Source organism: Chelonoidis abingdonii, chromosome 18 (assembly GCF_003597395.2).
Source record: "Chelonoidis abingdonii isolate Lonesome George chromosome 18, CheloAbing_2.0, whole genome shotgun sequence".
In the NCBI taxonomy this organism is placed as follows: Eukaryota; Metazoa; Chordata; order Testudines; family Testudinidae; genus Chelonoidis; species Chelonoidis abingdonii.
The window spans coordinates 1,171,910-1,187,471 of record NC_133786.1 but is presented as its reverse complement, the minus strand read 5'-3'; the positions used below and the strand labels follow the sequence as shown (position 1 = coordinate 1,187,471).

The following is a 15,562-nucleotide window of genomic DNA, read 5'->3' as shown; positions in this document are numbered from 1 at the left end:
GTTCTTCTGAAAATCTGGCCCTAGGGGTGAGTGTGAGACCTTCTGAAAACTCTGGCCTCTGTGTCTGGAAGTGGAAGCTCTAAGAACTCAGCTGCCAACTCAACTCTCAGAACTTTTATCTTGTGTGAGAGCCTGATGAGAAAACCTTCCTTCTGTAGAACTCAGCAGAGATTTTCTCACTGACTTACAATCACAATGTTTCATCTTGATCTCAGGTTTAAATACCAACAAAATGCATTTATTGTATTTTTACATGCAATGTAGCAAACATCCCTAGTTGGGCAGAGGGATAGAAGTAGGTCTGCCACTAAATCACAATCCCTTTCATCAGAGCAAGGTAGTAACCAGTGGGCAACAGGTGAAAGGCCCATTGTCCATGCTTAGAACACTTCAGCAGCTAGACCTCAGGAATGGGGAAGGCTAATGATCAGTTTCTCCAGGATCGTTACTTCCAAAGAGTGGGATGAAAGTGTTTGGCTGAATATTTTATTTGCTGAAATATTTTGATTAACCCAAAATGATTTTTTGATTTTTTTTCAGCAAGAAAATTGGGAAAAAAATATTCACCGTGGGTCAACCTGAACGTCTATTATTGTTATTATAATGTTGGTTAGGCTACCTAGCAAGGGGGGGGGGGACAATTTGCACATCTATTTGTGTAAAAGGGCATGCAGCCTGGACTTCCAGGTGCACAGGGGAAACTTGTCCATATTCTGTCATTAGTTAGTGGGAAGCTTTAATTTTTATATGGTCTCCAAAGCCCTTCCCAACATCATGTAGAAGAAGGGGGAACTAGGAAAAAACATGGATTTGTTTAAATTGGAAGTGAAAAATAATTGAAGGTTTTCTGATGTAAAGTCACTTTTCCCTAACTGGGAATTGAACCCAGGCCGTAGCAGTGAAAGTGCCAAATCCTAACCACTAGACCATCAGGGAAATGATGATGTTACTTTTCATCTTGCTTATGCTACACTTCCTTAGGCTACTTTCTTTTTCAGACTCTCCCCCAGTAGATGAGTCCAACAGCACCTTCCCCTGGTAGGAGAATCCTAAATTCCACCCTCGTTACTCTGACCAGCTGATGGCGACAGCAAGTTAAATCAACCCCAGCTCTCTGGTCTAGAAAGCAGCATTTAACCAGCCTTGTAAAAGCTCCGGTTTGCTCACTGGAGACATAACCAGGACAGAAGGTGAATGTTAGAAAGGGAACCTCAGCTCGCAAATAAACACCTTCAGGGCTCCTTCTACATAGAAACTGGGCAGCTGAACAGACTCAAACCTGGCTAGCTCAGTTGGTAGCACATAACACTTTAAATCCCATGATTGTGCATTAAAGCCCCACATTGGGTGGTAGTAACAGCTACTCTTCCGCTTATATTCACAGCCCAAAATGAAATAAACTCTCTGTCCTCTCTATCATCTTAGGCAGGTCATGTGTCTTCCTCCCTGTAAGCTTCAGTAAAACATGAAGACAGAACAAACTGACGTTTGCATCCTCTGTTGAGACAGGTTTTTCTCCTCTTCCATTCTGCCCCAGGCAACAGAGGGGGGATAATAACCGTTTAATGGATAATTCCAGAGAGAAAAGTTTGGTCATTATAAATAGGATGATCCATTGAATCATATAGAAAGGTGGAGCAGGGAGGGATCCCGAGAGTCAGGACCAAATATCCCTAGGCCATCCCTGACAGATGTTTGTATAACTCCTTCTTAAAATCCTCCAATGACAGAGATTCTGAAAATTTCCATTGAGGCCTCTGCCATGCAATCAACAATGCTTTGCTTGTGGTTAAAGGCCAGGCTGTGATTCAGAAAATTTGGATTCAGTTCCCAGTTTGGTCTCATTATTTTCTGTGAAAATATGGACAAATTACATCACATCTTCGAACCTCAGTTTCCCTATCTGTAAAATGGGAACTGCCCTCCCACACTTTGTCTATTTCACCTGTGAGCTGTTGGCAGCAAGGACTCTCTCTCTCTCTCACTCTGAGTTGTATAACACCTGGCAGAATCAGGGCCCGCACCCTCGGTCGGGGTCTCTGCAGTGCTTGGCACAACTGGGACACCCACTCTTGGATGGGGATCTGCAGTGCCCAACACAATAAGGCCCCAATCTAGGAGCCTAATAAGGATACAAAAATCTCCCCTTTCATTTGTTTATTTTAAAAAGTCCATTTTTCGCCTTCAAGTTCAGGCAGAAAACATGGCCCAAGAGTCAAAGAAAAACCAAGGAAGTAATAACTTTACCCCCAAAGGAAGCATTTTTAAACATCTCATGATTTTTAAGCTGCCATGTAGATTTTTGAGTCCAGACTCCTAGTTACTGTTCTCAATCTAACCTTGGCTGACCTTTGGAACTATAACCAGTGACACTGAACTAGTAAGTGGAGTTAAACAAACAATTTTCCTTGGGCCATTGGTCATCATAGCTTCCTTTACTGGGGTGGAAACCAAGAACTGAGTGTGTGCTCTTTCCACCCTAGTTCTTTCCAAATCCTTGGCCTTGGTTACGTAAATTTACAATTCTCCGAAGTAGAAACCTTTTAAAAAAACACTCAAAATTTCAGCTGTGTTAGTAAGCAATGGCTTCCCAAAACATGTCCAGCTCTTTAATTTGGTGGCACAGTTCCAGGCCAGGGACTGGATACAGGGCTGGATCATAATCTTTGTTTGTTACCAGAGCTGGAGATTCTATTCAAAAATAGCTATTTTTCTGCAGCTATTAGATTTCCAACACTGATTTTATACACATTTTCAACACCTACAAAGGATAAATTCAACAAAAACCCACTTCTATTTCCTCAACATCTGTGTCAAGAAGGGCAGCATTCCCCATAACATAGGATTAGCTAGGAGAGATCTTTTGTAGGGCCTGGGCTACAAATCATTTGGTAACCAAATACATGGGCATTTTGCCTAGTTCAAAATCATCTAATGTGGAATTCTATCCCCAGATAAGCTGAGATACTATTGACTTCAACAACTGAACTACACTGTGATTATATGCAGTTAGTTCGGGTCCTGCTGCTGTTCACCATTTCTGAGTGGAGATTTTAAGTCACTGCTGTGTCTTTGTTAGCTGCCCAGTAAATTGGAGAGTTCTCCCCTGTTGACAGAACTGCACTTGAATTTTCTCCATGTCGTCATGGGGGGGGGGGGGGGAGGAAGCAAAGCTGAAATGAGAAATGATGACTTTAGTAAATGGTCATTTATCTTAAGTTCTCCAATAAATCTGAGCTACATCCTATCAAACTGAACTATTATCCAGCGGGGTGAACAAACAGCCTTCAGGAAAGATAGAAACCCGCATCACAGAGAGACAGAATACTTGACAATGGAAGTGTCAAGTGAAATTCCAGAGCAGGCTACATCTGATTATTGGGAATCAGGGCAAGAGATTCTCCCATCAGATTCTCCTCTGATCCATTCAAACCTGCTTCACTCAGCACTGTCTCAATAGTCAGTTACGTTATTTACAACATGTTTAGTATCCTAGCATCCTCATAATGGAGGACAAAACAGCTACCTTGTAAGAAGCGGCTTTACCAATAGATGCAACCTGGGATTTAAACTCCCAATGATCACACTGTGTTTGGGATCCACTTGAATTCACCTTCCAGGTCTTTGACACTTTCATCTCCAGTCACAGTGACTCTGATATAGGATTAAAGTCAAACCATCATGTCCAAGCACAGACAACGGAGAATGCTTCATCACGGGACACTTTGAGAAGTGGATGGATAGAATGTGATGACGATAAACTCTGCCTGGCTCAGACAAAAGGTAACAGTTCTGCAGTGATGGAGAACGAGGGAATCTCTGAGTCGCCCTGTATCCTTCCGGTGTCACAGAGACTGAAATGACACTTTTTTTCCTGCTCCTGCTCCTCTTCATTTACATATAATTAGAAAAGTTTCCAATAAAACTGCTCTTCAGCACAACCCAGAGCAATGTGACAACAATTGGCAATGATACAATCTGTATCATTTGTGACTCTAACAATAACTTTGCAATAGGAGGAATGGTATAAATGTGATGCTCCCTGGTTCCTGATAGGAAGGGCACACTTGAATTACTCATGAGAGAATGGAATTGATAGAAAGGACAAATGGGCCCACCTCAAAACAGGGCAAACTGAAAAAGGCAAAAATGGGCCACTCAACTGGACAAGCTGAGGGATAACGGTGCTGCAAATAGTTCAAGCAGCTTTAAAAGTTACTATGTTGGAATCAGGAAAAAATATTAAAGAAAAAAAGTACTGATAGCCCTAGAGGTTTTTATGGTGTTGATCTCCCTTGCAGATTCTGATGGCTCACATGGGCTGAGTGCCAAGAGAAACTTTTCCTACACTCACGGCATTCACAGGGCCACTCCCTGTGTGGATTCTCTGATGTTTAGAAAGTGCCGAGGTGTTAGTGAAGCATTTTCCACACTCACAGCATTCAAAGGGCCTCTCCCCGGTGTGGATTCTCTGATGTTCAGAAAGACCTGATCTGCGAGTGAAGTATTTTCCACACACACAGCATTTATAGGGCCTCTCCCCTGTGTGGATTCGCTGATGGGTAATAAAGTTTGAGCGGCGACTGAAGGTTTTCCGACACTCAGAGCATTCATAGGGCCTCTCGCCTGTGTGGATTCTCTCATGTTCAGAAAGGGCTGAGCTGCTAAGGAAGCATTTTCCACATTCACTGCATTCATATGGCCTCTCCCCTGTGTGGATTCTCTGATGTTTAGAAAGGGCTGAGCTGCTAAGGAAGCATTTTCCACACTCCTGGCATTTATAGGGCCTCTCCCCTGTGTGGATTCTTCGATGTTCAGAAAGGGCTGAGCTCTTAGTGAAGCGTTTTCCACATTCACTGCATTCATAGGGCCTCTCCCCCGTGTGGATTCTCTGATGTTCAGAAAGGCCTGAGCTCTTAGTGAAGCGTTTTCCACATTCATTGCATTCATAGGGCCTCTCCCCTGTGTGGATTCTCTGATGCTTTATATGGGTTGAGTAGTCACATAAGTTTTTCCCACACTCAGTGTGTGTATTTTTTCTCTTTCCCCTGAAGATTTCCTGCTGTTTTGTGGTTTCCTTGAGGTCTGTCTGAGTTCCCCAACAGGAAATACATTTAAACATTTTCTCCCCTGGCTGGTTTCCCTGCTCTTTTTCTGGTCTGTGCTGAATCTCACAGGATTTTCCCTGCTCATGACTCCTGGACACATTCGTTTTCGATCTTTGTGATAATTCTCTGTGTTTATCCACTTGCTCAATATTTCCCTGCTGAGAATTCTGCTCCTCTTTCTCACACACCATTGCATCACCTGCTGTGATAGAGACAGAAACCTCAGACAGGGATGGAAAGGGGAAGGCCAAACCAAAACAAGTGCTGGAGAGAGGTCAAATAAAATCCAGGAACTGAACTCCCCCAAGCTCTTCCCTCAAATGTAGTGGTAGGATTTTGTTTGTATTTTATATAAGTTAGAATGGAGGATAACAAAAAATTATGAAGTGTGCATTAAGCGTATTGGTGTATGATCTGAGCACATCCTGCCAGCCACCCTTTTTGAATAACAGAAAGGAATGGCCAAATGGGCCAATGGGTAGAGATAACATCAGCCAGAACCTGTGTCTGGACTGATTTCAAGGCAGTAACAGACCTTTGAGGGTCACCAATTTGTTGCAGGTTTAGCATTTTAAAATAAGTAAAAGAATACCATGGTGGCTTTCTTTTGCATTGCAATTTGATGTTTCTGTTCAAAATGTTGTGTGCAAATTAATTCTGTTTTGTGCGTGAATGAGGAATGTTGTGTTAAGAGGTAAGTGTGAAGGTCATCGCTGAACCAGATGTACGAGGGAGGAACCGGAGACAGATGCAAGGGCACCAGGAGGCTGCAACACACCCTACTGAAATGTCAGAGGAGGGCAGACTGAAGATTCTAAAGATGAGACAGGAACCTATCACTGGGGACAATATAGCTGGGATCTAAACCAGCCTCGGAGAACTCCCTGAGGAACTAGATGAAGGAACAAGATAAAGGATGAAAAGGACAATTTAAGAAACCAAGCACTCGTCAAACAACAATTGATTACAGCACAACGGTGCAAAACTGATTGGTCCCAATGAAGGAAAATTCCTATAAAAACACAGTGCCTTGCCATGAAACTTTGGGTTCATCCTGCCAAGACTTCCACAGAGCATCATGTCATGACCAACGGAACCCAGCTCCTCCTACCCATGATCAACCTAGCTGGCCACTAGGTTGATCTGGACTCTGGACTGGTAAATATAACATCGACTGGCGGGACAGTGTGTGATTGAATGCGTATGCTAATATTGACCTGGGAGTGGCTAGCCCTTTGGGATCAGAAGAAACTATTATTTAATGACACAAAACAGAATTAATTTACACACAACATTTTGAACAGGAACTGTAAAGAACCACTCATCTCTGAATCCAGTGTTTCTGGTAGTGATATAAGAACTGGAATGCCTGAGAAAGCTCCCATTATGTTTTCTTGTTAGCCAGTGTGGTGAAACAGGAGTTCACTTTTCTGGCTGGTTTGGTCTATCTTATAAAAGGAGTACTTGTGGCACCTTAGAGACTAACACATTTATCTGAACATAAGCTTTCATGGGTTTATCACATGCATGCTTATGCTCAAATAAATGTGTCAGTCTCTTAGATACCACAAGTACTCCTGTTCTTTTTGCGGATACAGACTAACACGGCTGCTACACTGAAACTTATAAAAGAATAACCACCAGTTTTGGGTTGTGTTTGCCCTATTTCTCAGCAGTTCGTCCTGAATTTGGCATCCTCAGTTGTGACCCACTAAGGCTCGGTGACAGGGTCCCAAGGGAGAGGGCTGGGTCATGGATTTACAGGGAGTTAGGCGACCCAACTTTCATACAGTTTCCCTTGGGACCGCCCTCTTTAGGGTATGTCTACAGTGCATCAGGAAGTCAGCTGCGTTCCAGGCTGAGTCTCACAGTAGTGCATTAAAAATGGCTGTGGATACATTGCTTTGATGTTTGGGCTCCGCTTGGAGTTCAGACCATCCATCCCACCCACCCCCTCAACCCCTGGCTTTAGAACCCAAGCTACAACCCAACCAACAGCACCTACGCTGTTATTTGTAGTGAGTCAGCATGGACTCTGGCTGGGAGGCAGCTGCCAGACGCAGTGCAGACATACCCTTAATGAGTGACACACTCGCTTTAGTATTTTCCAAGGGCAAACCCTGGTTCCCCTTAGAACTACAGAGTTAAAAGGGACCACAAAAGTCATCTAGTCTAACCCCCTGCCAAGGTGCAGGATTTGCTGTGACTAAACCAGCCTCCTTTTGAAAACCTCCAGTGAATAACCTTCCACCACCGCCCTAGACGTCTGTTCCATTGTCCTACTGTTATTCCAGTTAGGAAGTTGTTCCTGAGATTTAATCTAAGTCTGCTGTGCTGTAGTTTGAAGCCCCTGTTTCTTGTCCTGCCCTCTGTGACAAGAGAGAAGAACTGTTCCCCATCCTTTGTATGGCAGCCTGTAGCGGGGAAGACCAGCGGGGACCACAACCTGCCCATTGGGCTACAGAGCCAGGAAAACCACCTCCACCCCTCTGGAAGATGAAGGGCAGGACAGGAAGCAGAAGTACAAGAGGGGGCCCTGCAGCTCAGTTGGGCTGGAGCTGCTGAGGGAGACAGATGCTTATCACCCGCTGCCAGAGTAGGACACTGAGGACCCACTAGGGCTGCCACCAGAGGACTGGTCAAAGCTCCCGGGGTCACCAGCCAGTCGAGGTGCCAATGAGCTGATGGGACTGCCACAGACCATCGACCCGGGGAAATGGAGGCCAGAGGTACCAAACCCTGGGGATTGTAGGAAGTAGCCCAGGGAAACTAGACCATCGTCTGGCTGAGTGTTGGCCTGACACTAAGTAAGGGTGTTGTGGGTGGATCCCCCCGATCCAGTGGCGGATTACACTGCCACTGTTAGGACCCAGGTGGGCCAGGGTCCCCCTACCTCCTGCCCCTCCACCCTTGGCCAGGAGGCCTGTTTTGGTTGACCGGCCGCTGAGCAAGGACGCTAGACTGTTTGGTGCTTGCCCTGGGCAAAGCCCCTAATTGTTTGCTGCCCCACCCTGCCTGAGGGCCTGGGCTTGAAGACTTTGCAGCTCTGTCCTGAAACAGATCAGGAGGGACGGCCACACACGCTCACACAGCCTATTGCATATTTGAAGATCGCTGTTATATCCCCCCCATTAACTCATTTCCAAACTAAACACATCCAGTTCCATCAGCCTTTGCTCACTGGTTTGCGTTCCACCCCTTTGATCATCTTTGTCACTTGCCTCTGGATTCTTTCCAGTTTCTCTACATCCTGTCTAGTCACTGGTGACCAAAACTGGACCCAGGACTCGCCCTGAGGCCTAACCAGTGCTGAGTAGAGCAGTACTATCACCACCCGTGATTTGCATGCTATGCTTCTCTTAATGCATTTGCTTCTTTTTGCATTACCATCACACTGTTGACTTCATGTTGAGATTGTGATCCACCACAACTCCCAGATCCTTCTCAGCAGTGCTGCTGCCATACCAGTTACCCTCCATTCCATATTTGTGCATTGGGCTTTTCTTCTCCAAGTGTAGCACCTTACACTTGTCTTTGTTGAATGTAATTGGCGTCTATAGCCCAGGTCACCAATTTATCACAATCCCTTTCAAGTTTTGCTCTATCCTCCAAAGTGTTGACAACCCCCACCAGCTTAGTGTCATCTGCAAATTTGATCAGTATGCTCTCTATTCCTACATCCAGGTCATTAATGAAGATGTTAAATAGCAGCAGACCCAAAACAGATCCCTGTGAAACCCCATTTGAGAAATCCCTCCAATCTGACATCATTCCAATAATAGTTATTCTTTGCTTGTGGTTGTGTAACCAATTATATATCCACTTAATGGGAGTTCTGTTAAGCCTGCATTTCTCCAGCTTACTCATGGGACTGTGTCAAACGCCTTTTTGAAGTCCAGGTTTATTTTAGCCACCAAACCAGTTACCCTATCAAAGGAGGATATCAGGCTGGTTTGTCATGCTATATTCTTAGTAAATCCATGCTGCCTGCTACCAATTACCCCTTCATCCTCTGGGTATTTGCAAATTGAATGTATTTTACATTGCTCTAGTAGCTTCTCTGGTACCGAGGTCAGGCTGACTAGGCTCCAGCTTCTCCTTTTTCCCCTTTGTAAAGATGGGCACTGTGTTAACCCTTCTCCAGTCTTCTAGGACCTCTCCTGTCATCTGAGTTTGCAAATATTGCCGGAGGCTCTGAGATTTCATCAGCTAATTCTGGGCTGAACAGCAAGAAAGGAGGTGGGGGGCTGGTTTGGGGGATTAAGAGCTCTGTTATCAACATTTCAGCTGTTGAGCTTGAATTGATGGCCGGCCATTCACGAGGAGTCATCAGAGGGAGGTGGAGGTTTCAATTTGGACAGAAGAAGACAAGTCTGGAGTAGAGAGATAGATCTGTGATTCATCAGCATACGGACAGTAGCTGAATTTGTGTTTGAGGGTGAGATTTCCCAGAGATAAAGTGCAGAGGAAGTGACCAAGGACTGAGCCCTGTAGAATCCCCACAGAAAAGTGGAGTGGGGGTGAGGACGATCTTCCTAAGGACACGCTGAAGAAGTGGTTACAGAGGTAGGAGGAGAACCAGGAAGAAGACAAGATGTCCAGAAGACGATCGTGGTCAGTGGTATTAAAAGCGACTGACGGGTCAAGAAGAATAAGGGTGGAGCACTGGTTCTGAGCTTTGCTTAGGGAGAGGTCATCAGAGACTATGGCAAAAGCATTCTCAGTGGAGGGCCCCAAATATCTGCCTCTCTGAAACTTTCCGTTCCCGCTGCCACCAGATCCTTCCTGCTCCTTGGAGCAAGCACTCCCCATCCCCTTCCTACTATCCTCAGTCTTTTCCACTTCCAAGTATCCCACATCTCCTACCCAATCCCCCCGCTCCAACACCACGACTGCTGGGACCTCCACCCCTTTTCTCCATTCCCAGGCTCCACTCCCCTAAACCACCACACTGCCTGTTCCCAGGAGGTTCAGTTTCTGATTCCTCACCTCCTCTTACTTCCATGGTACCATCCCTCCCTGCTTCCCTCTAGTCTGCTACATCCCTATCCCTCTCCTCCCACTACACTCAGCCTTCCCTACCTTGTGGCACCCCACAAGTACTAGCTCCCCCATCATCTTCTCCCCTCCCACGCTCCCTGCTCTCCTTTCCCCCTACCCCACAAGAACTCCTGAACAGGAACCTCACACTGCTCCCACAGTCATTGGTTGGTTGCGTCAAGAGGACATGCTTTGGTCACTGTCTCTGACCTACACCCATTCATCTGAGTAGGAGCCGTACCACTATTAACTTTCAGACTAGGTGTATTGTGCATTTTGTTTGCATTCTGAAGGAGTTCCTCTTAGACGTTTCCCCGATTCCAAAATTTCAGGGCTGAGAGAATTATTTTAAAGTGTTTTAAAATCCACTTGCAGACTCTGGCCTCTTCTGAGCTGCAAAGTTTTGTCAGCATAGTTCTGTTTGTTAGTGATGCAAAAAACCACATCCTTAAATGATATAATTATGCTGGGAAAATCTCTCATGCAGACACAGAGTGCTGAAAAAGTCTATTAGAAAAATAAGGAAATTAAATGCCCATAACCTCACAAATACCAAGTATAGGTTGCCCAGTTGTGCTGCATGCCTTTCCATTAGGTGGGTGGTGGCTAAACTTAAACCTCTGAAAACCAGAAAAGGAAGAGTTAATATACACACCACCCCTAAAACGCAACCTTAACTCTGCCCCAGCCCTGCAGCTGGCACTAGCCACTGGGAATGGCTCAGTAAGGCTGGTGCAAAGGTTAAACTAACAAAGGAAGTAGAGGTTTCTCCATTTCTTGAAGTCTTCAAGTCAGAGCGGATGGCTTTCTGGGGGAGGATTTAGTCCAACACAAGGTATTCAGCTCAGTACAGCAGTAACTGGATGAAATTCTATGACTTGTGTTATACAGGAGGTCAGACTAGATGACCTAATAGCCCTTTCTGGCCATAAAATCTATGATTCTACAATAGCTATGAAGGACTAGGAATGTGCCATTGTTTGTGTTGTGTTCACAGATGGGAATCCCAGCATTTCTCCACATGCCTCCAGCCGTGTGCACTGGGTCAGCTGTAGTTGTAACTGGATGGTGGCGGGAGGAGTTGGAGCAGCTTGGCAAAGCTGTGACTGTGATATGAAGGAAGGTGCATGTGAACCCTGAGGGACCTAGTCTGCCCCATTTCAATACACTCAGTGGGCTGTTGCTGAGACAGGGCAGAGCAGAGGTGGCATTGTGGGGGTGGCGTGAACCTTAACTCTTCATTTCCCCTTCTAAGAACGGAGGGGACAGGAATCCTTACCCAGCGAGGTCACATTCTCATAGTTCTCCTGCATGACGTCTCTGCAGAGGGCTCTTTGACGGGGGTCCAGCAGAGCCCACTCTTCCCTGGTGAAATACACAGCCACCTCCTCGAAGGTCACTGGCCCCTGAAAGAGCAAGAGCCCCCTACTCACAACCTGCTGCCCCACTCACAGCTCCACTACTCATGGGGGAAAGGATCCAACCAAATGGAAGCTCTGGCAGGCTCACAGTCAGCAGGGTCCCACCCCCACCCTGCTCAGAGCAGCCAGGAGGCAAAACAGGAGGGGAGATAGAGATCTCCTCACTCCCCAGCAGACAGAGGGGGAAGGGTCTTCTCATCCATCACACACCTACAAGCCAGAGGCTGATGTGGGGGATGGGGCCCCCAGCAGGAATCCCAACAGCCTTCCCATTGCCTGCAGCTGGAACGAAGGGGAGGGGTTATCTACTCTAGGCCCCACTGGTGGGTAACCTCCCACCCCTCCTTCGAATCTCCTAGCAGCCTCTGGCCAGTAGGTTCATGTTCTTGCACTGGGAATCTGATACATTTCCCCAGTGCTGTCCAGGGTTCCCCCACCAGCCCCATTCTACAAATAGGATAATTTCCTCCCCCAAACCCCATGGGTCTGTTCCCAGAATCCAGGACTTGGGTTAAACAATTCCCAGCAAGTTTGTCACATGCCTTGTCCCTCTCCCTTTCTCCACCCTGGGTATTTCCTGCCTTCATCCCACCTCCACACTGAGCTCCCTCAAAGATCCCAGGCCCCCAGTATTTCCTGCCCCTCTCCCTCCAGCAGGAACCCTCTAGCAACCCCACAATAATCCGTACCTGGACTGGCTCCACTACCGCCAGTTCCCTTTCCTGTCCCCTGGGAGGCTGGAACAATCTGGAGCCAAAGGTGGGCGTTACTCTGCCGCCTGTCAGGGTGAGAAGGGTGACAGGGAAGCTTTCAGAAAGACCTTTAGTTCCTGTCACATCATGATCTTTCCCCGCCCTTTCCCTGCACAAGATGTTTCTGACTCACATGCTGGGAAAACATTCCATCACTATCACAGTCCAGACCCAACCCCTTCCACCAGTGCTAAACCCACTGTGCTAGTTTTAAAACCCTGAGAGCAACTCCCCCAATGGTGGGGACCAGGCAGAGGCAGGGACAAGACAAAGTCTGCCCAGTGTAAGTGCAGTAAATTAAATGAAGTTTGCTGGTGATAGCTGGAAGGCTTGGTCAATAGAGACAAATAGTAGACCATGAAGTGGGACTCACTTCCATTTTATGTATTATGTTCCTCACCCTCATGCTTCAGGGTTTCAGCCACAACTGCAAGGGGTCAGGAAGGGACTTGCCCCCCCTATGTATTTTTATAGGGTTTTTTCCTCTCTTTCCTCTGAAGCTTCAGGAACGGCCAGAGAAGAAGACACGATATTGGCCAGGGTGGATCTCTCTTTCTCTCTCTCTCTCTATCTTTGTGCTCCCATGCTCAGAGTCTAACTGATTATTGTAGGTGGGATAGGGAAGAAATCTTCCCCCTGGGTCAGGCTGTAGGTGACCTGGAGTTTTTCCATATTCCTCTGCAGCGTGGGGTGTGGGGCACTCACTAGGATCACCCAGAAATATCTCACTTAACCATTTCCCTGCCACTGCAGGGGTCTGGGGCACTGGGGCACCTCGGTCCCTCCTATTCTCTGCCTGGGGCATGTAACAGTCTAGTCTCCTGTGGGCTGCAAGACTTTGGTCTCACTCCAGCTGTTGGGTTTAGTGGGCGGGTGCTGGGGAGTGTTGGCAGCCAGTGCTAGAGCTGAGGTCTGACCAGACGATCCAGTGGTCCCTTCTGGCCTTAGACTTTAAGACTCTGTGACTGGATGTGCGCAGGTTTGGGAGCTTGTGACCTTCCCACCCCTCACTTATTTCTCCTTCTTTTTCTGTCTTCTCTTTCCCCCCTTCCCCTCCCTCTGCCTGGGAGACTTAGTGACCAATGATCCCTGGGTTCCTTTGCTCTCCTGCGATTGCTGACAGCACTCAATGCCGGTTTGCATCAAAACTTTCTGCTTCATCCCAATTTCTACTAACCACTGCAGGGGTTTGTCTCGCTGGCTGGGATACAGGCAATGAAAGGGTTACTGTGCACAGCTGCAAACTGCCTTATTTCACAGCTGAGATAAGTAAGCAAGTACCACTTATCGGAAGCCAAATCTTTTCTGACCCCCGAACATTTACTATAAAAGTAAGAATACAACATGTGTCCGTGCTGAGTCTATATATAACTTGTATATTTCAAGAGGGTGACAAAGAACATTGACCACAATGAACAGGGGAGTGCGGGAGTGAGATTTTCTTTGCTTTAAATCATAATGAAACACTCAACATCTCACAGCCTCCTGACTGCCCTTCCTGAGCCCCTGGGGGTCACAAATAACCAGCTGAGAAACACCAGCCTAGATCATTCTTTTGTATCGGCATTGACTATGCATGGAAAGAGAGTGCTACATGGTACCCGGACAAAGCGTGAATGAGCCCAGTGCAATAGCATATATGGACCAACCCTGGAAACTGTTAATTCCAGTAACACCCACGTTTTGAACTCTCTGCCTTACTTCACTGTAAAAAGAAGACAAAAGTTCATAAGTTCTTACAATACCCTATAGCATCAAGTTGATGAAAAGTAGGTTAAATTCTTTTCAGCCATGAAGGCCGTGCACAGATGCAAGATGACCAACGACAAAAAATTAAATTAGTCCAAACAAAAGGGGCTAATAATGTCGTTCAGGGCCAGTACTAAGCTCTATGCTTGGTAAACAAGAAAACGTGACAACAAAGTTACTTAGGCCAAATTTGGCCTTAGGGACATGGATTTAATTAGTAGATAAAATAATAAAAAATTAACTATGCCACCTACTTTTATTTCTTTTGGGACTTTTGAAAAGAGATGGGGGAGGGGGGAGAAAATCATCTCCCACCTCACCCCTGACATGGCAACACTGCTACTAAACTGATATATTTCCTTTCTGAGAGCCTTTGTTTTCATTATATTTTAATTTGTGTTCCCTCCTCTTTCTCCTCATGATGCACGTTCATTAATTTGCACTTCATTTTGACCATAGTTCTATCGTGTTTCTCAGAAAGGCTCTAAGGGCTTGTCCGTTAAAATATGTTCCAAAGAGACTCATTGCTCCCGTGATTAGTGACTTCCTTAAAGTCTCTCAGTGCTTGTAAGTTAAACAAGTTTTCTAAAAAGACCCCTCTTTTTAAAGAGCAGGATTAGTAATGAAACTTACCCTCTTTCCCACAAGCCACTGCCTCTGTGCCTTTACTGTCTGGTGCAACACTTTCAAATAATTCTGCTGAGGATGTTTCCCAGAAATTAATCATCATTGGGATGGCTAGAAATGTATTGGGAGAAAAAAAATTAAGATTCTATCTTAAATGAATAAAATCATTCCAAGAAATATAAATTACTGTCAGGCATAATGTAAGCATAAAAAACAGTTTGGAGCAAAAAGTTAATTAAAAGAACCAAACAAATGTTGCATTCTTAAAGTAGTGCAGTTTATGCAAATATACATATATACTGAATTGCTGTTTTAACCAAATTAGATGCTAATAGCTGTTTTATTTAAAGTGTAAAAATCAGCTACAACCTGTCTCACAAGAGGTAAATAGTGCACTAAAATAATTATAGGTTAAAAATGTGAATACATTACCAATTTAGAGTCACAACAAAAAAAGTGTATTTTTTTTAAAAAACTCCAACTATACTAACAAACTTTCAAATAAATATGTTTAAAAAAAACTCAGCCTTTGTATTTTTTTTTAAAAAGTATCAAGCAGCCACTCAAACACAGGAAAAGTTGTCAAAGACCTAGTGGTCTTTTAAAAAAAGCTTTAAAATCAGACTACGCAAACTTAATTAAAAACACCATTAATATTACTGCAAATAAAACTGCAAAATAAAATTATTAAAATTAATGCAGTCAGTTAAAAATGCAATAATTAAAGAAATCAAAGGAAAAAAAATGAGTACTAAAAAAAAATGCAAAACACTTTAAATGCTTATGTGATATTGTTGAGCTAAAATATTTAAGAGACAAGTCAGTTGAAAATATAGTGGTGCAAGAACCAAGTAACATCCCTTGC

The 15,562-nt window shown here is 45.1% G+C and overlaps 2 protein-coding genes and 1 non-coding gene across 11 annotated transcripts in view; 1 reads left to right on the top strand and 2 right to left on the bottom strand.

Annotated features, from left to right (window-relative positions):
- Window positions 1-15,562, bottom strand: part of LOC116817058 (uncharacterized) — a 270,462-nt gene that overhangs the window by 3,450 nt on the left and 251,450 nt on the right. For 5 of the 9 annotated variants that reach the window (XM_075073534.1, XM_032766917.2, XM_075073535.1 and 2 more), the window contains 3 exons: window positions 14,704-14,808; window positions 12,259-12,347; window positions 11,428-11,554 (listed from right to left, as the gene is read on the bottom strand). The exons of 1 other annotated variant lie outside the window; for it this stretch is intronic. In XM_075073534.1, coding sequence (XP_074929635.1) covers window positions 11,428-11,554; window positions 12,259-12,347; window positions 14,704-14,808 — 321 coding nt within the window. Of the gene's footprint in view, window positions 1-39; window positions 57-3,526; window positions 3,649-4,339; window positions 5,311-11,427; window positions 11,555-12,258; window positions 12,348-14,703; window positions 14,809-15,562 lie in introns of those variants that run through there. 3 more of the 9 variants (XM_032766841.2, XM_075073536.1, XM_075073537.1) reach the window with 3 other exon arrangements.
- Window positions 1-15,562, top strand: part of LOC116817142 (uncharacterized) — a 327,071-nt gene that overhangs the window by 93,516 nt on the left and 217,993 nt on the right.
- Window positions 865-936, bottom strand: TRNAE-UUC (transfer RNA glutamic acid (anticodon UUC)). Its single transcript has one exon. It is a non-coding gene; the product is annotated as a tRNA-Glu (tRNA).